At 38.7% G+C, this 25,981-nt stretch overlaps 1 protein-coding gene across 5 annotated transcripts in view; it reads right to left on the reverse strand.

Moving 5' to 3' along the window:
• Positions 1-1,993: 1,993 nt before the first annotated feature.
• The window catches only part of sema5a (sema domain, seven thrombospondin repeats (type 1 and type 1-like), transmembrane domain (TM) and short cytoplasmic domain, (semaphorin) 5A), a 152,830-nt gene continuing 128,842 nt past the window's right edge, over positions 1,994-25,981 (reverse strand). For 3 of the 5 annotated variants that reach the window (XM_077554846.1, XM_077554848.1, XM_077554849.1), the window contains exons 17-22: positions 16,176-16,385; positions 12,420-12,590; positions 12,101-12,256; positions 11,285-11,329; positions 9,206-9,417; positions 1,994-3,007 (exon numbers count right to left, since the gene is read on the reverse strand). In XM_077554846.1, coding sequence (XP_077410972.1) covers positions 2,888-3,007; positions 9,206-9,417; positions 11,285-11,329; positions 12,101-12,256; positions 12,420-12,590; positions 16,176-16,385 — 914 coding nt within the window. In that variant the 3' untranslated portion in view covers positions 1,994-2,887. Of the gene's footprint in view, positions 3,008-6,885; positions 7,144-9,205; positions 9,418-11,284; positions 11,330-12,100; positions 12,257-12,419; positions 12,591-16,175; positions 16,386-25,981 lie in introns of all 5 variants that reach the window. The other 2 variants (XR_013289762.1, XR_013289763.1) reach the window with 2 other exon arrangements.

The raw sequence follows: 25,981 nt of genomic DNA on the forward strand, positions 1-25,981 counted from the left end.
AATAGAAAAGCCCAAACACACACTGACTGGCGCCTGTATTGCTTTCTCAGGCAACCACAATGAAGTCAAGGTAAAGAAGAGATTGATTCTGTGGAGCCGAACAGAGATGGGTTGTACATCGGGCTGGATCAGCACCCCCCACCTTCCTCTTCATGCCCCCCCGCGCCAGCAGCCAGCCAAACAGCAGTGTGATTAATGACACCCCTTCCATTACCCTCTGCGTATAGACGGGACGTCAGGTTGAAGGTTGATGGAAAACATCACAGTGTGTGGTATTATGCACCATCATACGCATTAGGGTTTCGACCTCACAAAGCGCCCCCCCTTCCGTTTCCCCTCGGTCTCTTTTTTTTCTCCCCCAGATGCCTCGCGGCATTTATATCCTTCAGGTATCCTTCCACCACTATGATTTGTTGCTGCATTGCCTGCACAAGACTTCCTGGGGAAAATGTTTACTGCTGTTGACTCTGATGGACTTATATATATTTATACATAGAATTTTTTTTCCTAGCATCCCCCCCCCACATGTACCCATCATTTATCATGGAAAACACATGTTTAATCTTTATCAGTATTGTTTGAATTTTTTAAGGGGGTAAAAAAATATATCCCCCAAATAAAGAGATTCACTTCTTCATCTACTGAAATTAATTGTTTCCCATAATATTATAATCTACTGATATGAAGCTGTATAAAATATTAAGGCTGTTTTGATTGACATTGTCAGCTAAATTTCAGTATCCTGTTTGACAATGCTTTTATTATTGTAGATGTAAGCTTACTATGGTGTGAAACTGCGCTACATCATACAAATGTTTAGACGTCAACCTAAACATTTACTTTACAATAATGAATTGCATGTGTCCTTACTAGTCTGTTTACTAGCACATTCTGATCAACAGTGCATTTGTGGAATATGAATTCAGTAGCAAAATACCCATTTTTAACCATCTCAAGGGCGGCCATTTTGCTACTTGCTGTTGACTGAAAAGATGCTTAGGGCTTGACCATTCACGGCTCACCTTTTTTCTGAGTTTTAGTTATATTGCTGCATTCGAGGATGGTCGAAAGTCCGAATAGATTTTTCCCAGTTCCAATCTGAAAGCGTTCGAGGCGAAAGTAAACAACCAAAATGGCGGATAATTATAAATTGTTTTTTATTTTGGTCCTCAAAACTCATTTTTACCTCCAGCAAAATTACCTTCTCGCAATTTTGCTTCATTTATTGTTTTTATCTTATTTCATAAGCAATCCATATAGTTCAGTATAATTCACCGTAAAATTTCATGCGGTATACTGTCGTTGTGTTACGTGATGTTATGTCGAATATTTATGAATGAAGAAGGCTATTCAGTTTTTTACTCGAGTAAATTGTGTTTTTTCATTCACGGTCTGTGTTTCCAAAGGGGTCGCCATTGTAGAGTAACGTCACATGGTAGTCGGTCAGTAAAGTCGGGATACTTTTATTTTCCGACTTCGCAAGCGGGATTTCCGAGTTCAAGGGGGCGCTCCCGTACACACTTCCTGGTTTGAACTCGGAAAAGTCCGACTTCCGACCATCCTCAAATGCAGCATATGACATTCACAAGCTGAGCCGTGATTGGTTGTTGATCAACTCTGATGTCATTTTCAGTTGACAGCAAGAGGCAAAATGGTTAATAAAAACGGGTAGATTTTGCCGCTTTAGTCATAAAATATAGGAGCCGTATTGAGAAAATTACATTATTGCAATTGTAGTTTAAAGGGGTGCACTGCAACATAGTGAACTCTTATGGAGCCCAAACATGAGAAACACCATTTCAGTTATACTCAGAGAATTAACTGAACTCTTTTTTTTATCTCTGTGACCACCGGTCAGTATATCACTAACCCATAGTAAGTTATAATTCTTATTTTATTGTAATCGGTGTTTGGTTACATTAGACTTGTGTATCAAATGGAAGCGTGTCCAAAATTGTCAACATGAATGTGTTTAGCACTCATCACAAGTACATAGTGTCTGAAGCAGCTTTTAATTTATGCACAGCAACACAAGCAGACATGTAAAAAGAGTTAGTTGCAACGGAACCACTGAATAACCTAATATTTGGTTATGAACGAAAATGTCTCTTCTTGATGACAACTTTACACGGGCAGCTCTCCAGTTGGCAAGAATCGTGTTTGCTACACTGCATCTGTACAGTAAATACCATGAACATCCTGCTCCCACAAATACAAAGACAACAACAAAAAAAGCCAACACTGTTATCTTTAACATTTTTTTTTTCTTACAAAAAATACAAAAAGTACTGCGACTGAATTGGTGCAGGCTGATGTGAAAACTGCGTTACTTTTCAGAATACCGGTACACAAAGAAATTCTAGTAACACATGAAAAAAATACAAAACAAATTATACGTAATCAATTAAATCACTTGTTGCATGAGTCTTTAACAGAAAAAAATGACTTGACTTAAAATATCTACATCTTGATTTTTGCGAGTCAACTTTAAAAGAAAAAACTAATGGAATGCGGTCATGCAAACTGAGACGTCAGATGTGTCATGCAAAGCGGATTTCATGTGCCTCATTAAAAATGCAGCACTCTTCATATGGAGCCACAGGAAAGTTCAAATAAAATCCCCCTTCCGTGTTTGTCCAGTTGGTCAGTGGGAGACCCAGTCGTCCATTTCCCCGAACGGGAACTGAGCCTTCTGAGCGTACCGCAAGGCACCTGAGAGTGGGCCGCTCCCTCTGTTGGCACGGCGACGGACGCGTTCACGTTTTCGCTGCCAGAGTCTCAGAGCGGACGGAGCTGCCCGACGCGTGGTTTCACGAATCTCAATATATACGCAACACAAAAATCATTCAGTCAGGATGGGAGGGCAGGAATTTGGCATCTTCTTTGTTTAATAGTCATCGTAGGTGTTGAGGTCGGTGAAGTATGCGTTGGTGTAGGTCTTGCCGGCCAGCTGTGGGTTGAAGTACTTTTGCCGTTCCTCCAGAATCAGATTGTTTTTGTTGAAGGCCTGCATGAGGAAACATTCACGGGAACAGTCAGTATGATCTCATTTTCTTCATACTGTTGAAATAATTATTCAACTCATATAATGGGAAGGTGCATCATGGGCTGCACTGAAAAGACGAAAGTAGTAAATAAAAAACTTGAATTTGCGTTTTAGGATAGGAATATTAAAATTCATTTAAATTATGAATGTCAGGCGATTACATTTTTTAATCATAATTAATTACATGACTTCAATAGTTAACTCAAGTTTAAACACAATTTTTTTCTGTTCTAAACGTCTAATTAAATGTACAATAAAATATTTAATTATATATTTAAGTTTTCATACTCTTGCTAACATCAAAGTGGAATTTTTTTTAATAGAAATATGTTTGCATCTTTTAGTCATTGATACAATACTTTCATAATAATTCATAAAATTTAGTTAAAATTAAAAAGATGTACTGTATTGTAAGAAAACAAAAAACAAGTGTGATATTGATTTGTGTCAAGGTCATTCTTCTACCACTAGATGGCAAAATTGCATTTGTAAGACATTGGTGAGCTCAGTGTATTTTCTTTTCATATTAAGAACTATCTAATCTTTAACATAAAGTAACTTGTGAGATTCTGCACATTTTAAAAATTGTAAAATACAACTTGACCCCAGTCGCCAGGTTTTCCAAGTTAAGGGGTGGTCATTAATTGCACGTAAAAAAATTTGGGCGCCGTTAAAGGAATTTAAAAATAACTTAGCCAATTTTGACACCCCTAATTTAAATACACAACAATTGTATTCTTATGGATTTTTACTTTCACGTACCAAAAAATAGCGAGTGAAACAGCGAGGCCGTGAAAGGTCACACTGTACATCGTATTTCTGTATAACGGCAATTTAGTTTTACCCTCAAGCAAGTCTTGTTACAGTTAACCCAATCCAGTAAAATTACAACGGTTTTTGGTATTTTGCCTTTTTTCCTCAAAGGTTCATCAAAGGTTTTCATGGTATGTCAACCTTTTTATTATTAATATTACATTATTCGTGTGTTAAATTTTATGTCTATATTATTATAAAAAATATTTAAACAAAATCTTTTTCATTAACTTGCCAGCAATTTTCAAGTTTTAGGTTATGACTACTCGTAATAGTGCAACTCTATTTTTAGAAAAATGCTTTCTCACAATAAGATTTTATTCTTGTTGTTCTTTTTCCTTTTTTTCTTATTTTTTTTCTCATAAAACCACATTTTTTTATTGTTCAACTTCTTCCTTATAATATGACTTTTTAATGGTAAACATTTCTCTTAACAGTGTTATGTTATATCTAAAGTTTAATCTATCGGTAGTCACATTGCAAGACTTATGACTTCAAATCCCCCCCCCCCACCACCACTTATTGTCATTATTTGAACTTGTAAAATTGTGACTTTCCTGTCTTTGTTGTAATATGAGGTTTTTTTTTTTTTTGGGGTAATGCAACTTTAATCTCATGTTATTCCATTATCCTTCTCTTTTTGTCTTTGTTCTTTTCAGTGTGGCCCTAAAAAATAGTCAAGCAACTGAAAGGCATGAAATGAAACATCTATTTGGAGAGAAAAAAGAAAAAGAAGCCATGTGAGGTCATTGGGAACAAGGTTGAAAGGAATGCAAGGCCACCGTGTGGTTTACTGTGCATTGGTCTCTGTCATCTCTAACAACCAGCATCAGCCGTTTCCATCGCCTTTTGGTACTTTGAAGAGAATGTAAACAATAAGGAGAGCCATGGGGCTGTCCTCTTTGTGACCTTTGTAAACAGAATCAGCTTTGGAGCTCTAAGTACAACATCAGCAATTTGATGAGTTGTTCATATTGTATGTGCTGGGGTATGTGCCGAGGGGCTGCGTAATTGAACGCTTGATGATGCTGCATATAGACCGACATTGACAGGGAACAAAGGCACTGAGCGAAAAAAACAAAAAAACAAAACTCATTTATTTGGCTTCATTGCCATTATGTGATTTGTACTCAAAGGAATGTAATCAACACGTTGTTGGCCCCCAGGGACACTTGTACCGCATCCCTGCAACCAAGGCCCCTTGGCGGCTCCTTCGCAGCTGTGCTCGAGTGCTAATGAGCATTGTCTCACCTAGAAAGTGCTGACTGAAAGATTGTCTGATTCCAAAGAATCAAGCTTTCACAGTAATGTGTTGGAAAATGTAGCGTGTAAATGATGCAATTGCGGACCTAAGTGGACTGTTTGAATGCACTCGACATAAGCACAAAAAAAAGTAGGACTAAAAATGCATATTTAAGGAAACTAATGTCAAATTGGATCAGTTAAAACAATTTGAATAGCTCGATAGGACTAGTGTTGCAATGATTGGGCTATTAATTTTTAAAAATTAATATTAATTAATGTAGAGTTTACAAAATCTTCACATCCCTGTTCAAATGCCAGGTTTTTGTGATATTGAAAAATAATACCAAAGCAGAGGCCGTCAATTTTTTGGGCTTGCCAGCAGAAGCCTAAAACTTGACCACAGTTAATCTTTTTGATAGGGATGAGAGAGTACCGATACCAGGTATCAGTATTGGACCGATTGCCGGCCTTATTTCAAGATCTCGGTACTTGCAATGGCGAACAATACCAGTATAGGCTGCCCTCTTGTGGCTGTTTTATAATCGAGAACTAAAGGCATACATGTCATGTCATGCCCATTAATTTAAGATGCAATTTCTCTTAAATTTTTGGGATGTTTGATACCACTCTTTTTTTTCAGACCGATACTAGTACAAATCCTCAACTCTTGAGTAGTCTCCGATACTGATCCCAAGTACTCTAGTACTTTTGACAACTAAAATGTCCACAGAAAAGCAAAAAGATGACAGATAATTCTTTTTCTTAAAATAGCATGAAGTTAGTGGCAATTTTCCATTTTCTAATTTCTAGTTCCTGATCATAAAATAGTCTCAAGAGGGCCAATACTGGTTTCAGCTGCCACCACAAGTACCAAATCCTTGAAATAAGGCCAGGTATGGGCCCAATATCGATACCAGGTATCGGTACTTCCCCATTTCTAGCAATTACATACAATTAGCATTTCAAAAAGCTAGAAAATAGAAAAATATTTCAAGCAATTTTAAGGAATAATGCTATATTGAGACATATAGGTCTTTCTTTAAAACTAAGTTTTTTGGGGGGGAAGGAAATGTATTATCAAAAAAATAATGGTATCAGTGCTTGATACTGGTATTGGTCTGCAAAAAGAGTGGTATAGAAGTTTTTGGTCATACTTCCAAAAGGTAAACACAACGCTGCTCATCCCAAAACCTTCATGCGTCTGTTAGAAAAAAATGGCAGAAAAAGGCTACTAGAACAAGAAAATTAATTGGGCTCCAGAGGTAGTTTAAAAGGTGGCAGGTGTGTCCTGACTTCCTTTAGCATCAGTTTGAATGTCATTGGCTGACATCGCAGTAATAGATTCTGATATCCATGACTTAATTTTTTTTTTGGGGGGGGGGGGTCAATTAAATTGTAAAGATTATACAGTACATCTTGGAAATTCATTTGACCTCCATTGTATAATACAAAAACCTTAATTTGAACTGGATTGTGTAGATTGCATTCACATGCATTTATTTCTTCAAATTAATTCAAGTTAAAATTTTGCTTCAAGCCGAACTGGCATTAGCGATGAACAGAGGAACATTTCAAAATGCATCGATACAGCAAATGAAACATTTAAAATGTGACAAAACATGAGACGAGCATGCAGATACAAGCAATCGCAAAGAGAAATATCATCTCACAAGCTGTGCAGGGGAGAGGAAGGGAGTGCGAGTCCTTCATGATGCTCGGGTGGGGGTTCGAAAGGTGGGAGGGAGTAAGCATGGGGAAGATGAACTAGAGGCTACTCCAACCTGTCACGCACAGGAAGTGCCACAGGAAGTGGAAGGATGTGGAAGAGGAAGTTTGTTTTGGTCAGAGAATTGGTTGGGGAGGGTGGGTGGTTGGGTGGTGGTGGTGGGGGGGGGGGGGGGTCGAGAGGTGGGATGTTGTAGCGAGGTCAGTGGTTAGTAGAATATCTCCAGGCCCCGCATAGACACCCCCATGTTAGCAGAGACAGGCTGGTGGTGCATGGCGGGCTCGTCCAAGGGCAAGAGAACCGAAACGTCTGGCTGCAAGGAGAGGAAGGAAACAACACCAAACCTTTTGCGTTCATCGTTAAATAACAGCATTAGCGACTCATCAGTCTTACAACAACATCAAAAGGAGGCTTATTCCGCCTTTGTATATTTAATCATTGAACCCATTTAGAAAGACAGGCATGAAATGCCTGAGGAAAAATAGCCTTCATTCTTTTCATTTTCCCCCTTTATTTTTGTAATATGATGCGGACTGTCTGTATTAATATCCGCCTCCGTCTGCAAATGAACAGAGCAAATTACGCTTCTGACTCTAATTGCATGACAGATGAAGCTCCTGACACCTTCATGCCTTGATGAAATTACACTTGGAGAGGTTCGTGCCGAGCAAAAGGATCAGTTCTGCCAAAAAGAGCCCCCTGGGCAGTCATTTACTTTTTAAGTTTATAAAATGCTGCTTATGTAATAATCCAAAATGTTTCCAGGCCGTCGCTGCAGTTCTAAAATGCAGCAAGGTAACAGAGAAGGGTAAAGGCTGGGATACGTAACTACACTACATGGACTCAAGTGTTTTGGAACAGTTTGTGGAAGGTCGAGTCTAATTTAATGACATAATAAGGGTAAATTTGCTGTGAAAACCACCATACAAAGAAAGAAATCTGGCCTCAATTGCAAGCGCCTTGGAAAGGAAATCATCAGACAGGCCGTCTTGTTCATTTATGTAAACGTAACAACATAACTATGGGAATTGGAACACCTTTTTAAAAAAAAATCTACAATCTAAATGCTGCCGTTTCAGCCAAGCAGTACAACGCAGTTTGGTATGATATATTTAAAAAAAAAAATCTGTATTGGATTGTTGTTTGTACACCCACCTCAAGGAGTCGGCCATGTTGGACAAAACATTACATACACCACCGATTCTTGTTTGTATGCTTACCAAATGTGGCGGCCATGTTGGACAAAACATTAGGTACACTCTGGATTATTGTCTGTAGGCTTCCTTGCTAGGGCGGCCATGTTGACCAAAACGTTAGGTACACCCCAGATTCTTGTCTGTAGGTGCCCCCATGCGGCGGCCATTCTGGACAAAACATTAGGAACCCTCCAGATTATTATCTGGAGGCGGCCCCAATGCAGCAACCATGTTGGATAAAACATTAGGGAGACCCCAGATTATTGTACTGTATGCAGGCATCCACATAGGGCAGCCATGTTGGCCAAAACATTAGATAGGGACAACCCAGATTCTTGTCTGTAGACGTCTCAAATGGGTGGCCATATTGGCCAAAATATTACACACACCCCAGATTCTTGTCTGTAGGCTTATCCAATGTAGTGGCTATGTTGGACAAAACATTAGGTACCCCCCAGATTCTTCTCCAATGGGACGGGCCATATTAGCCAAAACGTTAGGTACACGCCAGATACTTGTCTGTAGGCGTCCCCATTGCAAGAGTCAGCAGTCCTGTTCAAAATTTCCAAAACAATCTTCTACTTAACATGATTAAGCTGAAAAGATATCGTCAGAAATATTTCTGAGGCATTATTTAGAACAGAGTGCCCAATTGGTAGACTGTGGACTGTTCCCAAGTGGATTGTGAGGGGTGTAGCTTTTATGGTGGCTTGATGTGACGATGCTCCCTCCCTATACATCCCAAACCAGATCAAGGTTTACGATCCTAAAATAACTGAAATGAATTGAACTGCTTGGTGGAAACGTGATTTATACAAGCATGCCGAACCGAGGCCAAATCCGTGCACAATAATGCGCCTGATGGGTTGAAGAATGTCATAGTACTACCCAGTGATATTACTCAGAAAATGTCATAAGGGGAGCTCTCCAAGACCCAGTGTGAGTGTTCCCTGACGGCCCCGGGGCGCATGAATATATTATGAGAAAGCAGAAGTTTGACGCCGACATAGAACAAAGTGACACAGCGAGACGCCAAAGGAGCACATGAAAAGAAACGCACGCAACACTTGTCAATCTGTTACAAGGCTAGAGGGTGTCAGCACTCTGCAGGTGGTAGTGTGACAGTCAAGTCATGCAGCAGGAAGTGCATCTTTCTCTTCAAAAAGATCAAGTACAGACCTTAATGGCCTCCACGGTGTCATATTTGTCCAGTTTGTTGATGTGGTTGGTGATGCTGGTGTTGAGCGGCGCGGCCGAGATGGGGTGGATGACGGTGGCGTCGTGGGACTGCTGCTGGTAGTGCTGGCAGTACGAGTACACCAGCAGAGTGACCAGACATCCCAGGATGGAGCTACTCAGTCCCACGGCAATCATGTGGAAAAGGTTGAAGTCTGAATGGAGATGAAAAACAGAAGGAAGGAGTTGGTAGCTGACGCTGCAATTCACACTGTTATGATGGCTTTGTTACACCTTGGACTGGATGACAAACAATCACAGGGCACGTATAGACAACCATTCACTCACATTCACACAATTTAGTCTTCAATTAATTTAGCGACGTGCATATTTTTGGAAAGTGGAAAAAATCCGAAGTACCTGAGGAAAACACGGAGAATATGAAAACTCCACACTGGATTCGAACCCTCTCTCAAACATAATGTGCTAAACAGTCAACCCTTTGATGAATGAATCTGTTTTAGGGGTGTAAAGGTGTTGGAAAGTCATCAGGTATTTGCACGCATGTTTATCCTGATAAAAAAATGAATGTATTTTATGGATTCTAATGTGGAACCCCCTGAAAAGAACTGTACAGAAAGTCAGCCATTTTGGTATGAAGCAGCCATTTTGCTGAAATACATGTCGTCGCTGCTAAGTGAAAAACACTTATGTCCATTTTTGTCATTTAAAAAAAAGAAAATTTTTATGTGTTTGAGATGAAACTGAATGCAGACATCCCCAAAACATAAAAATTTAACTATTGAAAAAAAAAATTGACATAATTGCTGCTAAGTGAAAAACACTTATGTCTATTATTTTTGTCTTTTTATTATTATTATTATTATTATTATTATTATTATTATTTACAATTTTATGTTTTCGGGATGAAACTGAATGCAGACATCCTAAAAACATAAAAATTGAAAAAAAAAAGGACAGATAATATTGTAGATGAACTGTTAATACTTTTGAGGTTTATAGTAAATATGTTTTTGTCCCCTGTCCCTTAGCACACTTGTTGAAAAAAATAAAAAAAAACATTCAATCTGTGAATATAATGAAATTGAGGTGGACCTTCTTTGTTTCCATTGATCAATTCTCGTGACCAAAAAACTGTCGGAATTTAAGAAATAACTTTTGAGGTGTGTAGCAAACTTTAATCACTAAATATCAATATGCTGCATTCTTAAGGTAGTACTCTAATATACATAAATATAGATAATCACATCTCGTCGTCTGAGCCATTTGGGCCATTTTTTCATCACGTGTGACTTTCTCACAACAATTCTGTTTAAACAAAAAAAGGAGAACGATGATGATGAGCTGTTGACTCCAAATGAATAATACTGAGCTCTCCTAAACAAACAAAAAACAATTCTGTCCCTTCTCCCAAACTCACTACTACTCACAAACACATTATAATATATTATAAAGTTCTCAATTATTTCCGAAGTTTGAAGGCCGGAAGAACAACAAAATCGTTGTGAGAATGTGAATAGCCCATTTACTTCACAGGTTATCACTTATTATGTATGAAATATTGCATATTTGAAAAAAGTAACAAATCTTGCCAGTAACTTTGTCAAGTTTTTATAATCAAACATAGCATATGTGACAGCAACAATTTGGGTATTTGGCTGTGAACTAACATTTCTTGACTACCAGCTGCCAGTTGTGCAGCAACACACGCGAGCGCTTCTTATGAACTCTGAGCACTTTCATCAGCGTTCCTGCAGCTGTTGCCGAAGTAAACATGGTTAAAAGACATTTTATTGATCCCCTCAAACTGTAACTGTGTAGCTAGGGTACATTTTATCAGGATTTCTGCACCTGAATTTTAAGTGCTATAGCAGTACATTACTGGAGGAAATGTGTGAGTGTGTGTGTAATTCTGCAGCGAGATATTATCAGATCAGCATTTTCCTTTAATTATTATTTTTTTTTTACAGTGGGATTTATATTCATTTAAACAGAATTGCAAATTAATGCTAGCCATGTCGGCTTCTCACACACCTCCAACTACACGCATACATTTATTACCTCCACAGCGTCTCTCCTCCTGACTGGAGCGTGCAATGGAGACTTCTGATAAAACGAGAAGAAAAAAAAAAAAGCAAAAGCAAAAGGTATCAGAATTAGGCCTGGAACGGGCACAAACACACACCCCTGCTCGCGTGACAAATTACACCTCCGTTGGCGAATGCTGAGATGAAAGCTGCTTTCAATATGATAAAAATTACACGAGAAACTCCGCGAGCTATAATCACGGCCGTGGCGGCACCTGGAGTGCTTTATGAAAAGTAGACGTCCTCATTAGAGAAAATGAAGTACAAGATGTTTCTAATGCACTTTAATTGACAAGCCTCCCCCATTAAAGGCGATTGATGATAAACGAAAATGGGTAATTATGTAAAAGTTAATACAGAATGCTTTAAAGGCTTTGATTCGGGTTTACTCTTCTGGTTAATGAAAATGCTAGTTAGCACGGGGCTCATGAATACTGCAAAGTCATCCATTTTTTAGACTTTAGTGGTTGTTTATGACTAATATGTTTAATCTTGCTTCATGATGCTGCTATGGAAAAATCAATGCGGATGTGTGCTTCACGTTACATTCTGCCAATAGCAATATGGCTGTTTAAGCTGATATCAATATTATTGACGAAGGAAAGACAGTTGCCAATTCTTCCAATCTTTTGACGTGAAATTGCATGCCTCGCCTTTTCACAGAGCGGAATCTCACCTTTTACATCATACAAACTGCCCAGAGCGAGATAAATAATATATGTTATCATTACATAATTTAAACGACTGCTGTCCTCAATGCATTGGTCTATGAGTGTGTGCGAATGAACACCTGGAATAAGATTGGAGTCAGGAGAGCACGGCCTGCTCTCACTGCTGTTTCCTGAGCACTGATTTCCAGTCGGAAACAGCACATCACAATGACGGACACGCAACTGGGCCCCTCTGGAGTCGCACTGGGACCACTGGGACCAGCTGGACCAGCTCTCTGCAAACAAAAATGACAAGACAATCCCACAGCTGTGTAGTGCTGCTTGTGTGGGTCCTTGGTTATGTATTAGTCATGCATGAATGACCTCCACAGGGCTTAGAGTGACTGAAAAGAACTTGTGATGGATATGTGTGTGCTTTAAGAGTGTGTGCGTGTGTACCTGGACAGGCTTGAGTGTTGCATAGTGCCTCCTCAGTGTGCAGACCAAGGCAGATGTCCCCTCCGTAAGCAGGCGGGGGGTTACTGCAAGTTCGAGTCCTCATGTAATGTCCACCTCCACATGTCACAGAGCACTTGGACCATGAAGACCAGCAGGACCAGCTTCCATCCACTAAAGGCAGCAGAGGAACAAAAGGGCAGACCCTGTCACTCGATTATGCAGCATTGAGACAGCAGTCCAACTTTTTTTTCTCCTTTCCTTAACGATGATAAAGAGCTCCTCATATATATATATATATATATATATATATATATATATATATTATATATATATATATATATATATATATATATATATATATACACACACACACATACAATATGAAATAAAAAAAATATAAAAAAAATATATACATTTTCAAATCTAAATAAAATAAAAAATAAATACAATTTGACCGCAATAGTAAATGGAGAAGAAAGCATTTTACAATTAGAATCAGCTGACACATTCTACCGCATTATTCTTATTATAGAATAGTTGTTTTTTTTACTAAACTACAATTCCCAAACAAGGGTTCAACCTTCCATCTTCTGTACAACCGAACATTAATACAGAAATATACATTTAAGAGGAACCCCGAAAGAACATGCACGATACTAACAAAAATGAAATTAAAGAACATTTTTGCTCTAATTATAATTAGTTTTATCAATGTAAAATGTATTTTTAGTCTTTTTTTAAAAATTCTTATTATTTTTTACATATTTAATCTTTAAGCTAAGGAAAATGCTTTTGAGTCTTGTTTTTTGTTTTTTTAGTTTTCATAACAATTATAACCTTGGTACTTCCACCATAATTTCCCCCAAAACAAATCTTGTCCTCACAATGAATTAGAATTCAGGGCAGGTAGTGAATCTTGGATTTCATCAAACCAAAACAACAAGATAGGAGCTGTCAAATCAGATAGTTCAGGAACACAAACTCATGTCTGATTCATGTTACAGTTCAAAAGGACCTGCACTAAACTTTTTTTTTTTAGAAGACACAGAAAGTGTGAAAAATTGCAGTTGTCTGGAGCGCGCGTGTGTGTGTATTTTGACATGACAGAAAGTATGCCTCCTCCAGCTGTTCCAGATAACTCCACACACCCCAAAATTTAACAGATTTTTTAATTGAGATAAATGAGCATCCATGTTGCTTTTCCTTTGTACCACCTTGAGAAGCAGATTCTGGTCCCAACATCAGTTTCACTACAACTTCTTTTTATGAAACCTTTCATTTTATGTTATTTGACTTATTAGTACTACTGTATTAAAATCGTTTAAATTCCACACAGTTTTTCCAAATCCACACACATAATACACAGTATTATGATTAATATTGCAGTTGAGGAATATGATTTAAGTGGAAAAATCCACCTCTTTGTATCCATCTGAGGGCGGCCATTTTGTATTCTACATATGATAACATATTGTTGATGTAAATACTGTCAAAATTGGGCATTATTATCATCGCAAAGCACGTACATCTCATTATAATGTGTTGGTGTGAACGGAAATTCCTACTCGATCAAAAAAATCAACAATATTATGAGGGCAGTCTAGAGAATTACCAGTTAATATTGTTTACCAATCATATGGATAAATCCTAGCCTCATCTTGGCAGAGAGTAATTCCCTTTTCAGAAGCATCTGAGAATTGCTTTTAAAGACCCGCTGGTGCTTGGCAGCTCCGCGCGGGTAATTGAAGTTGCCGTTGCTTTTTGTCATCTCTGCGTAATTTCTCTATCTCAAAGTGACGCGCCAGTCGATTCCTGGCCCTCCATGACGGATCGTCTCATCTTGGCTGAAGTTGTGAGAAAAACACAGATTCATTTGTTTCTAAACCAGACGGATAGTCGGCGCGACACCTGTTTTCCTCCTTCAAAGTGTTGGATTAAAAAGAATAGGATTAGATGTGTCGGAGGATCACAGCTGGTCTCACGCTACGTCTGCCGGGATGCCTAAGAAAAAAAAATTGTTTCTCACTTTCACACGGACACTATTACAAGACACATTAGTATCCCTTGCTGCTCTATGTATTTTAGCAGGAGACGTAAAAATTTTCCGGCACATGCAACCAACCTCGGACTGAATTAACAGGCTGTAAAAATAGCATTAATGGCTGCTCGCACCCTTGTCTCCTCTGCTTACTTCCAGCATGGCAACATTTAGGAAGACAGATTGAGGGTGCTGCAGATTACGCGCACAGCCAGGTTATTAGCAAAATACCTAAAACCTTCTCTAAGGGGGTTTTCAGATTAATAATCATCCGGTACAGCATACGTTTGTCAGTTTGTCCCCCAAAACGTGTGTGCGTGTCAGAAAGGATTCTCTTCATTATAATGCATCCTTTTGCCATGTGTAGACAATAAATAGTCTTTGGGCTTTTCACAAGCGAACAAGGGCTGCCATCGCCAGTGGCATAATTGATCTGCTGTGTAATTACATAGCGGAGTGCCTCAGGGATGGCCTCTTTGATTCTTTGGTGTAAATTGGAGTTTTCATCACAGCTTCTTTCCGCGCCTGATTTCTTTTGTGATTCCTAAAGATTTGCAAGTCATTTGGCGCCACGATTCTTGATTCGTTACTCAAGAGGGAGAAGATAGCTTAGATGTGGAGAAGTGTGTCTGTGTTGGACAGCAAATGAGGGGATGTAATTGCTTCCTGTGGAGACACCGAATTTACAACACTATTCAAAAATACGCTTATTTCTTCTTTTTTATTTCAAACAGATAAACAATTAGGGTGAAACACTTGAGGGTTAAAACCGATTTTAGATGCATTTTTAGTCCTCATTTTTGTTTCTAAACGTAGTAGGTTCCACAAATACACTAATCTTGTTTACTAGTGTATTTGAATACGAAGGATAAAAAAAAATCATGCATGTGTGACCCCCCCACACATTTGTGACATTCAATCAAAGGGGTGCTTTAAAGTATTTTTAAGATGATAATGATAATAATTGGTTCAAATAATTCATTTTGTCAATGATTCACCACGCTGTTGTCATATTTATGAATGAAATCCGGTGGCATTCACCACATGCGTTCGTCGTCTAATCCACCTGTGCAAACATTTAGACCTGCATTTACCGAGTCTAAAATCGAGGTGGCTTTGGTACCAACGCCCAAGGAGGCGTAGCGTGTCTACCAAAATTCACAAATACGCAAAACGAGACTTTTCAGGTCAAAAAGTAGGATGTGCTAGTTTTTAGGCTGAGTGTAGATAATTGAAGTTGCCATTGGCTGAGTGTTAGATTAGGCCTCTTTGGCATATATGATTAGATAGTCGACTTTCCTATCTGCACTCTGGTACACTTATCTAGTTGGAACCAGTTTAGACCATCGGGTCACATATTGGCATATTGGCTAGGCAGAGCCACCCAACCAAGACAGTATAATAGTTAACCATTTTGGATACATTAGACCTTCTTCCGCATTATTCAGAGAAAGGGGCATCTGGTAGCCAGTAAATAGTTCAACTGAGAATATGCAGTCTTATGGTTGTTACTGTTAATATAATATTGCAAGCATTAAAGATAAAAGGACTGGCAGAGGTTCACTCAGAACCTTTCAATTGGTGCCATAACCCGGATCTGTAGTACTTTCTCCAAATTGTCAGTATGCCCAGAGAGGTGCAGAACGGCCCAAAAATTTAGATGTGCATGCCCATTTTTACGCAGAGCAAAAATAGAGCCCTCAGCGTGAATCCCTTACCAGGACAAGGAGTGGTGTTGCACTCCTGGTACTCCTGGGCACTCCCCATGCATGGCTGCCCTCCGTACTTTGGTTCCGGGTTGCTGCAAGTCCGTTTCCTGTTCCGGATGCCTCGGCTGCAGTCTCTGCTGCACTGCGTCCAGGAAGACCACGAGGACCAGCCGCCATTCACAGTGCGTCCAGAGATCTTCCCCAGATGAAGAACCTCACCTAAAGCACGCAAAAGACGGAAGATGAGTTTATTTCCTTAAAACTATTTGTCATGTAACCACGTAGACAGAAACGGCCATATAAGAATGATGGATTAGGAACAGCTGCACAAATGTAGTGCATCACAGACCTCATTTCTATTTTGTGAAGATGGATTCAGTAAGTTAAGTGCGGCGTTTCGTGTTCATCAAACAACATCAGTTTTCATCATTGGTGCCCTCATGTGGAATGAATCACGGAATCCGAAAGTTAAATTTTTATTAAACTCTAATTACCGCATGCATTAATCAGCACTGTGGAAATGTTGCTGCCAGTGAGAGGCATTGAGAATCATCTGGTCTGTAAGAATGAAAAGCCATCTGTTTGAGTGAATGATAATCACCTGCAATGAAATTACAGTGAGTGTCCGGGCCATTGTCGGATGAGTCATTCTTTGGCCACATTCAACTTTTACAGACGATAATGCAGCTCCGGCTCTTAAGGCCTTACTTTTTCTCCATTTTCTCCATCATCATCATCACCATCATCTCTCATCTTCTTCCAGGCCTTTTATTTTCATATCTTCTTTTCCATTTTGTCAATTTTTGCCATTCATGTTTCCATCCCTTGCTCGACGGAGTGTTTACCTTACGCTAGTCCTCAACCACTTCATAAATACGGCCGACCTTGGCAGCTCATCACCTCACAAGCTGGCTGGCGTGTGCGCCGACAGGGTCCGTCGAGGCGTGCGCTCTTTATCGATTCTAAAAGGCCAGTGGCACGGACTGACCTCGCCTGCAGCTGTGACCTGATACTCTTCATCCAGACTTCTTTAAGGACCACATATTGAACGGCTGCACGTGACGATTAGGTTGGCAAGCTTCATCATGTTGCATCTCATTAATGCAATCATTTGCATAACCGCAAGCTCTCCTCTTATTGCCATAGAAAAATGCAAAGTTTATAAGTGTATGTAATTTTCAGCCTAGTGACATGGCAATTTTTTCTGCAGAATTTAATCAGATTCAATACAAGCACCGTATAAAAATGTTTAGCTGTGACAGATATAAAAATGAGGGATGTTTGATACCACTTTTTTCAGACTTCTGCCAGTACAGATACAAGGTAATGATACCAATAGCTGTTCCAATATGATCATGTGATTGGAAATCGGATCTGATCACGTAATTTTCAGCTGATCTGTATTGTATTTTCTTAATTTGTAAAGTCAGAAATATAATATTTTATTTGATTATTGATTTGAAGGACTGTTGACTTACAAATAAAAATATCATGTTGGGATACCTCTATCGATAAAAAAAAAGAAAGATAATTAGAACAATATGTATCCACTCATTGTCTTGAGAATGCATTGCAGAGGTATTGGACCAAAAATACTTAAAGGGATTCTTGACTCATTGAGCCATTTTCAGCAGTAAAAAGTTAATATTTTGTTCAGAATAAATTTGATAACTTCATTATTTTTCATGTAGAATTAATACCTTTAAAAACGATGTGTCGACTGAAGATGACATCACCTGTACTGGGGAAGTAAGTAGCGACCACAAATAATGAAAAATAATGAAGTTATCAAATGTATTCTGGACAAAATAGTGACTCAAACTCGGAATTGAGTGCAAAAAAAAATGTGATTGGACCTTCTTTAGATACTACAAGTATCTTTGATACATATGTGGCGGCTGTGGTGCAGGGTGTAGAAGCAAGCAGTTCAGTAACCAGAAGGTTGGCTGTTCGATTCCCGCTCTCCCCAAGTCATGAGTGGTTGTGTCCTTGGGCAAGGCACGTCACACACATTTCCTCCAGTGCTACTCACCCTGGTATATGTATGAATTGAAGGTGCGAATGTTTGGTGGTGGTCGGAGGGGCCGTAGGCGCACACTGGCAGCCTAGCTTTCAGCTGTGGCTACGTAAGTAGCTTACCGCCACCACAGTGTGAATCTGTGATTGCATGAATAATGTATCCATTCTATTGTAAAGCGTCTTTGAGTGTCTAGAAAAGCGCTATATAAATCTGATGCATTATTATTATTACATACAATTTTCAAAATAAAAACAATAATAGATCAAGAAAGACCTATATATCCCAATATAGCATTTTTATCGTAAAATGCATGAAATTATTAGCAACTTTTGATACTTCTAATTTCAAATGTCTAGTTGCTGATTGTAAAAATGGCCGCGTCACAAAAAAACAATACCTTGAATTAAGGCCAGGTATCGGCCCCATACCGATGATTAATTTAACAATATGTTAATCACCGTAGTTGTAGTTTGTACTAATGTTCATCATACGTAGAGAACTGTTTGTAATCGGGATGGGCGCCTGGTATTCAAAAAACTTTACTTGTGACAGCGGCCAATACTTTTGTGGCCATTATATAATCGGGAACTTATAAATCAGAATATATATATTTTTAAATGCAATTAATTTCATGCAATTTTAGGGAAGCATGCTACACAGGGATGTAAATGTCTTTCTTTAAAATTATTTGTCATTGTTTTGTATAAAAATACTAGTGGTATCGAACATCCCTTTTCTGATATTTTTATTATTTATCCAAAGCTGTGTCTTATCCATTCCGTAATGCATTACAAGAACGTTTTTAGCTCCAGCTCTCAGTATGATGCAGTGCAGTTCTACATTAAATCCACAAATTAAATGGCTCTATAGGTATAGGCCTACCACTTAGGTGCGAAAAAAATTATAATCTCCCAACAAGACACATTTGCAGATTCTGCCTGTATAGGAAATTGCTACTTCATGTGGAAAGGGGAGAATTCTACTATGCATTCTTTTTAAACTCAAATTTAATGGGTTTAACTCAGCATATATGCTACCCCTGAGCATAGTTTCAAGTCAGCAGTGTTTGTGCTTTGTAGACGTAATGAATGCAGTACAGTTGCATTAACCAAGATTAAGCAAGATTTATCTAACCATTAGTATTGGTATTTTCTTTTTTGTTGTTGGAGCATTGGCCAAGTAGAAACCTAATATATTAGGATTTATTAGATAATTATAGGTTTAGCCTTGCCTGATGTATTCTAGGTATTCAAATATATTGTATATTTATATACATATTTTCTCAATGTGTATCACGATAATGGAACATTCCTATGCCAAAACAAACAGTTCACTTTAAAACTCGCAGTGACTGTGTTTATTTATCTATTGATCTGCGCATATAATTACAAGAGATTTAATCCATCTGTCCTTGATGAGTTGGGCAGTGATGAAAAAGGATGCAGTGTTTTAAGATCTACACTGCAAAAATGTCTTAAGTAAGATATCATTTCTTAAATTTAACCTAAATTTGCTTATTTTGATTTGACAAGTTATTTTTACTTAAAATGAAATTGTCAGGCAAGATCATTGTTTTTATTTTAAGATACTTATTACTTAATTATCTTATTTGATCAAGCAGTCTTGGCATTGTGTGTTAACAGCCAGTTTTAAATATTGTGAGGATTAAAACAAGCATTTCCCACATTTTAAGATGACCAACTAACCAACATCAAAGACCCTGAATTGGGGTTTCGTGAGTTTTCTTATTTTAAGATTTTGCATAATCTAGTAATAAGAAAAATGGGGAAAAAATACAAGTATGAAAACAGACGAGTGCAATATGGTTCATTTTGTTATATTTACTAAGATCATTTTTCCTTCTTTCAGTACCAGCTCAGTGGTCTAGTGGTAGAGTGCTTAACCTCAGACTTGAAGGTTGTGGGTTCAATTCCTAGTTATCATGACAAAGAAAATGGGACCTGTTACCTTCCTGCTTGACACTCAGGCTAAATTATCCAAACGTAAAAAGAAATACTCATGTATTTTAAGAAAATAGTTGTATTTATTACAGCTTGAAAAAAGTCGACATTACTTAAAGTGACTCCTGTTGCTTGACAAGCTGCGCATATCCTGCGGCGTGTTACAAAGAAGACGTGCACAGTCTACGTGGCAAGAAAGGACACAGAGTGCAATGTATCTGTGCACATCTTCAAATGTGAACAAAGTTTATTTATATCACATATTGTATGCCCACAAGTGAGAAAAAAAAGTGTCCTGGATTCATACTGTATGCGTGTGACATTGTATTAGATGTTGTGGTTGCCCACAGTGGAACCATGCAACAGAAATTTCTGGGCTGATCTGAGATCTGTCAGGTGGCAGCTTCCTCAAGGGAAGCTTTACACAGGTTCCAAATAAAGAGAAAGCAATTACAACTCTTAAAAGGGCACAGGGGCATAATAAACAGAAGACTCACAAATAGCCATGAAATGATGTGCACAAAAGTAATGGGATACCTGGTTGTTATATGAGAAAATATAATTTGTCTTGCTACAAAATATCAAGGTTGCCTCATTCAAAAAACATCTGTGTAGTTTGGTCTTCAAAGGAGCCAAACAACAACAACAAGATGAAAGCTAGTAGTAGTCGTTACATTAATGCTTTGGAAGGTATAATGACAAAAAAGACTCCACTGTTAGGTTGTGTTTTTCCACCATCAGGTTAATATCCCATATGGGTTCCGTCAAAGCCAACATCTGACTTCAAGACTATGAAATCACAATGCCAACGCAGCAATTCTTTTCATATGTTGGCTTATTGTTCATGTGGTCCGTTCGATTGTCTGGTAAGAATCGCTTGATCTCGACTTCTGACAGACGGTTGGCCCTAACTTGAACGCACCACCAAGTTTTTTTTGGGCTGCATAGAACTTGCACAGTAACTCATAGCTGACAACGTCACGGTATTTAAAGGTGGGTGGAAATCGTCTGAAAACAGATGCTCATGGGAATAAATTAGAGCGATAAGCCAAAAGGTATGCTTTTGAAAAGTCCAGGTTAAAAGATTGTTTTGGAGTGCACTGCAGATGTGGGCCTCAATTTGGTGTTTTTCAATGTATAAAAGGGCAAAGGATGCAAAAACAAACAAAAGCTACTTAGAAGCAAGACAACAAAGTTGGATTTTCTTTCTCCTCCTCCCTGATAAATAGAGGCACCAGCGCCACACCAAGAAAGTATCCAAAGGAGAAAACAAGCAACAAGAAGTTTGAAGGTCAAGATCAGATCTTTTTTTGTCCTCATTAAAAGGCACAGTCCAAACCTCCTGACAGGGAACTTTTCATTTCACTGCAAACAAAGTAGAGCGGATTGGATGCGGTGGTCTCGTCCGGGCTGGTACTTGCTGCCTTCACTGATTATATCGGCTAACTTTAAGCATGAGGACTGATGAGCCAATCAGATGCAGAGTAGGGTGGGTCATACCGAGGAAAATAATCCTTCAAATAATGTCCTGAGCTGTGACAATGGTCCGGAGTTTTAGCTCATTGGAAGTGCTCTGCGCTCATACACCAGAGACTTGCTCGCTGTGTGGGTTTGATCCCGCCAGTTAACTACATGATATAGTTTAGTTATATAGTATAGCAAGACTGGTCATGATAAATACATTTTAGATTAATTTAACTCATTCACTCCCAGCCATTTTCACTGAAGCAACCCCCTTCGCTCCTGGCTGTTACTGGATTTTGACTAATTTCGCAAGGACCACAGAAGATCTCTTCTTTCATCAGGAAAAAAAGCATCTGTTTCTGTTCTGGAGCAATTAGCATTAGGATACAGCTAAGTTTCATCATTATTCACAAGCCTGTTGAAAACACTGGCAAAAAGAGCTTGTTGCAACATGGCCCTGGCTGATCTCTTATACTCTGCTGTCACCTGCTGGCCATTTTTTGTAATAACTACCATTATTTTAAGCCACATTTTCATGTCAAAAGCTGTATCAAAACCTTCTGTATGCTCTAGCATAAAAAACAAAAACAAAAAAACGTATTCATACGTTTTTGGGTTTGAATTAGTTAAGCTGCCTGTGCTACTAGTAATAACTACAAACTGCTCCTAATCAATTCATAATTTTACTATTGTGAGTACAAATGACCAATTTTTCTTACATGTCACCGTTTCTAAAACAGGACGCTTTTCTGGACTACTACTACCACTAAAACAAAAGTGAAAATTTAGAGTATACCCACTTCTGCAGGGACCACGTCACGGATTGGATGTAACTTTGCAACAACTGTACATTTCCTCGATTTATCTTCATTTTCAGCACTTTATAAAATATTGCATTTGGAGAAGACCTGTGATAAAAACAAACAAAAAAAACTTCAAATAAACTGCACAGTTGTAAGCTAAGCCCGTTGTGTTTTTCTCTTGATAAAAGCAATGCGGCCGTTATAAAGCGAAGCGTGCTGGCTGAGCAGAGAGGCAAAACAAAGCAGAGACAATAAGGATAGCGCGGCGGTTACCATCCGTCAGCGCTGGCATGCGTCCACCAAGTCTGCGCTGTGTCGAAAAGTAATCTGTTGCCCACAAGAGGGTCCTGGCCCTGATCGCGCATCAGCTCAAGTGAAACGCATCAAGCCTGCTGACATCCCACACTTTCTCCAGGGGAAACAATGAAGCCACCGCTCACTAAAGCAAGCTGACCACAAAATAAACTCCTCCAAAGAGACGGCTGTGGTTTTCTCCTCACACCATGTTGACCTTTGTGAATACAATTAAGAACATAAACTACACTGAGGAGGTCTAACACATGAAGTTCAATGTTAGTGCCACTATATGACTACTGAGACTAGGTCATTTTTTTTCTTTCTATTGATTGAACCAGACAAGCATATTAGCTTTTATAGTTATCATTTATACTGCGGGCTGGCCTGTGGTCACACAGAAAATGACTTATGACTAAAGCTTTTATTCGTTTTAGGCCCACAAGACACTGACAGGTTCTTGGATTCAGTGAGAAGTGTGAAACAATCACAGCTCATCTGTTTTTCGAGTTAGTTCATGTGACATTTGGAAGCTGAGTCGTGATTGGTCGTTATCTGAGCCCTGCGCAACTGTGATGTCATTTTTTCGACGACAAGAGGCAAAATGGCCGCCCCCTGAGATGAATAAAAACGTGTGGATTTTGCTCCTTAACTAATATTCCACAAATGCAATATTAATCTGAATACTGTTTAGACTAGTGTAGAGAACAGATTGTAAAGAAAATGTTTGTGTTGACTTCCGCTTAAATGATGTTACTATACAAGCCAGTGACAAAGTTATTGAGAAGTACAAGTCAGTGTTAGATTCTAAAAAATATTCAACTCTTTCATGATCCCCAGGAGCACCATCGAATCCATCATGATCAAATGGAGAGAACATGGAAGCACACAAACCTGCCAAGGGAGGGCCGCCCACCAAAACTCATGCACTGGGCAAGGAGGGCATTAATCAAGAGAACAAAGCGGGACCAGGATTGCCAACCCCTGCAGTAGGAGCTGCACAGTTCGAGTGTAAGATGGGTAGTACTAAAAATAGGAATATGCTTGAACAAAACCTGTACTAGGCTATGAGAGATTTCATATTTGGCCAGAGATTTACATTCTAGGACCACAAACATACAGATCAAGCATCACTCAAGCGGTTTCAGAGGAATAATAAATATGTCCAAAGCCCAGACCTAAATCCAATTAAGAATCAGACTTAAAGACTACACAGAAAACTTGCCAGTGTTAGAGTGACACTGAGTGTTAAATCTAAAACTAGAAAAGCGTTTATATGTGTCCACACAAATGAGTGTAAATTGGACACTTTTTAAAGTGTTACTTTTTCACACTTAACCATTGTTACCCCAACACTGTGTAGTGTTAAAATCTAAACTGGTAAACACTGAGTACTGTTGAAAGTAATCTACACTAGTGTCAGTGTTAAACATTTAATTCTGCCAAACTACACTTAACTCTGGTGTTTAAACACTTATGACTACTGTTGAGTATCTTGTTCAAGGATACTTTTCCATAGTCACACTGGCCTGGGATCGAACGCAGGCTCTCAGGGTTGTGAGAAAACCCCTCCACCACTGAGCCACACCGCCCTGGCTACAACAACTGGATGTATTGCTATTGAAACGTCGACACTGGACAGCACGCTGAAAATTTGGAAACATTGGGAATTTAACACTCAAGGTAGTGCTATTCAGGTTACACCCAACATCCATCCTAGCACGCTAGGAAAGTTACTCTGAGAGTGTAATTTTTTATCCTAACGATGTTAAAATAACACTGCTTACTGCGTATTTGATTGAACACTAGAAATTTAACAGACCGATTTATGTGTATGTGTGAAATTAGAATTCACTCCTTAAAATCATTGCTTTATTTTCATTAGTGATTTTTTGTTTCCTGAGTTCGGTCATGTGACGTTCACAAGCTGAGCTGTGATTGGTCATTCCGTGATGAGTAACTGTGATGTCATTGTCAGCTGACAGCAAGTGGCAAAATGGCCGCTCCTGAGATATATAAAATGGGTGGATTTTCCACAAATGCAATATTAATCAGAATGCCATGTTTGACTAGTGGGTGTGCATACAACATATTATTGTAAAGTCATTTTTTGGGGTTGACTTTCCCTTTAATGTTGGTGCACTTTCACATTTATTTTATAAATGTAAAGTGTGGTACAATTAAAACCTATAATTATTGTTATTATTATTATCATTCATTCCCTCAGATGGCCATTATGACTGAAAACCCATTAAAATCAATGTTTAATTACCACATCACACTTTTATAACAAAATCTATTTAAAATCAGATGTCATGGAAAATAGTAGCAAGAAATGTTAAGAAGGGATATGGTGTAGCTAAATATGTGTAAAACCAATAAAAATGGCCAGGTTGGAAATAAAAAGACATGCATTTAGCAAGAATGCTTTGACTCTGACTACAGGTTATTAACTTATCACACTCATTAAGCCATAGCCACTCATGTGAAACAGCACGGTATGAGGTATACTGCAAAATCACATTTTCACCGTTTATCTCCTGTAATAAGGAGAGATACTCATCTTAACGTGAGTCGAGAGAAATAAAGACACATCATGTACACATAACATGATGATGGTGTGATAAAAGCACATGATCCAAGTGTAACAACACAACCTGGCCGACAAACGAGTCCGAAGAGATCCCAAACAAGATGATGTGATGGGAGATTAGTGGAGCGGCCAGACAGTGTGTTAAAGGGAACGCTTGTAATGAATCGGCTTCAAATGAGAAATGAAAATGAAGGCCATAAACTTGAAACACTACTGACCGTGAATGGAACTGGCTCATAAACATCTATTTTCATTTGCATACGAGCACATATTTTTTATTTTCCCTGTCTGATTTGCGAGACGGGAGGAACGACTTGATTCCTCTTTAGACGCTACTCAGTACTACATCACCAGACATAAAGTGTAACATTTTGGATAAGATTCACACCTTGTTTTTCTATCTTGGCTCATATTGTGACAATAAACACCACCGGGGTCACAGTTGTTTAGAAATAGCTGCGTTCACAGTCCTGTAACACAGTTTATGTAAACACACATTATGGACACAGTACCGTCCTTCTGTTTATGAGGACAAGCGGGTTTGATAAAACAGATTAGCTTGACTAGAAAAAAAAAAATCATGATTCTAGCATAAGCATAGCATGTGTTTCATTAGAAATTGTGACCAGAAAGAAGTCTGACATCAGATCACGTGCATTAATCACAGCAAGTGACAAAAG

This window comes from Vanacampus margaritifer, chromosome 20, assembly GCF_051991255.1.
Source record: "Vanacampus margaritifer isolate UIUO_Vmar chromosome 20, RoL_Vmar_1.0, whole genome shotgun sequence".
Classification (NCBI taxonomy): domain Eukaryota; kingdom Metazoa; phylum Chordata; class Actinopteri; order Syngnathiformes; family Syngnathidae; genus Vanacampus; species Vanacampus margaritifer.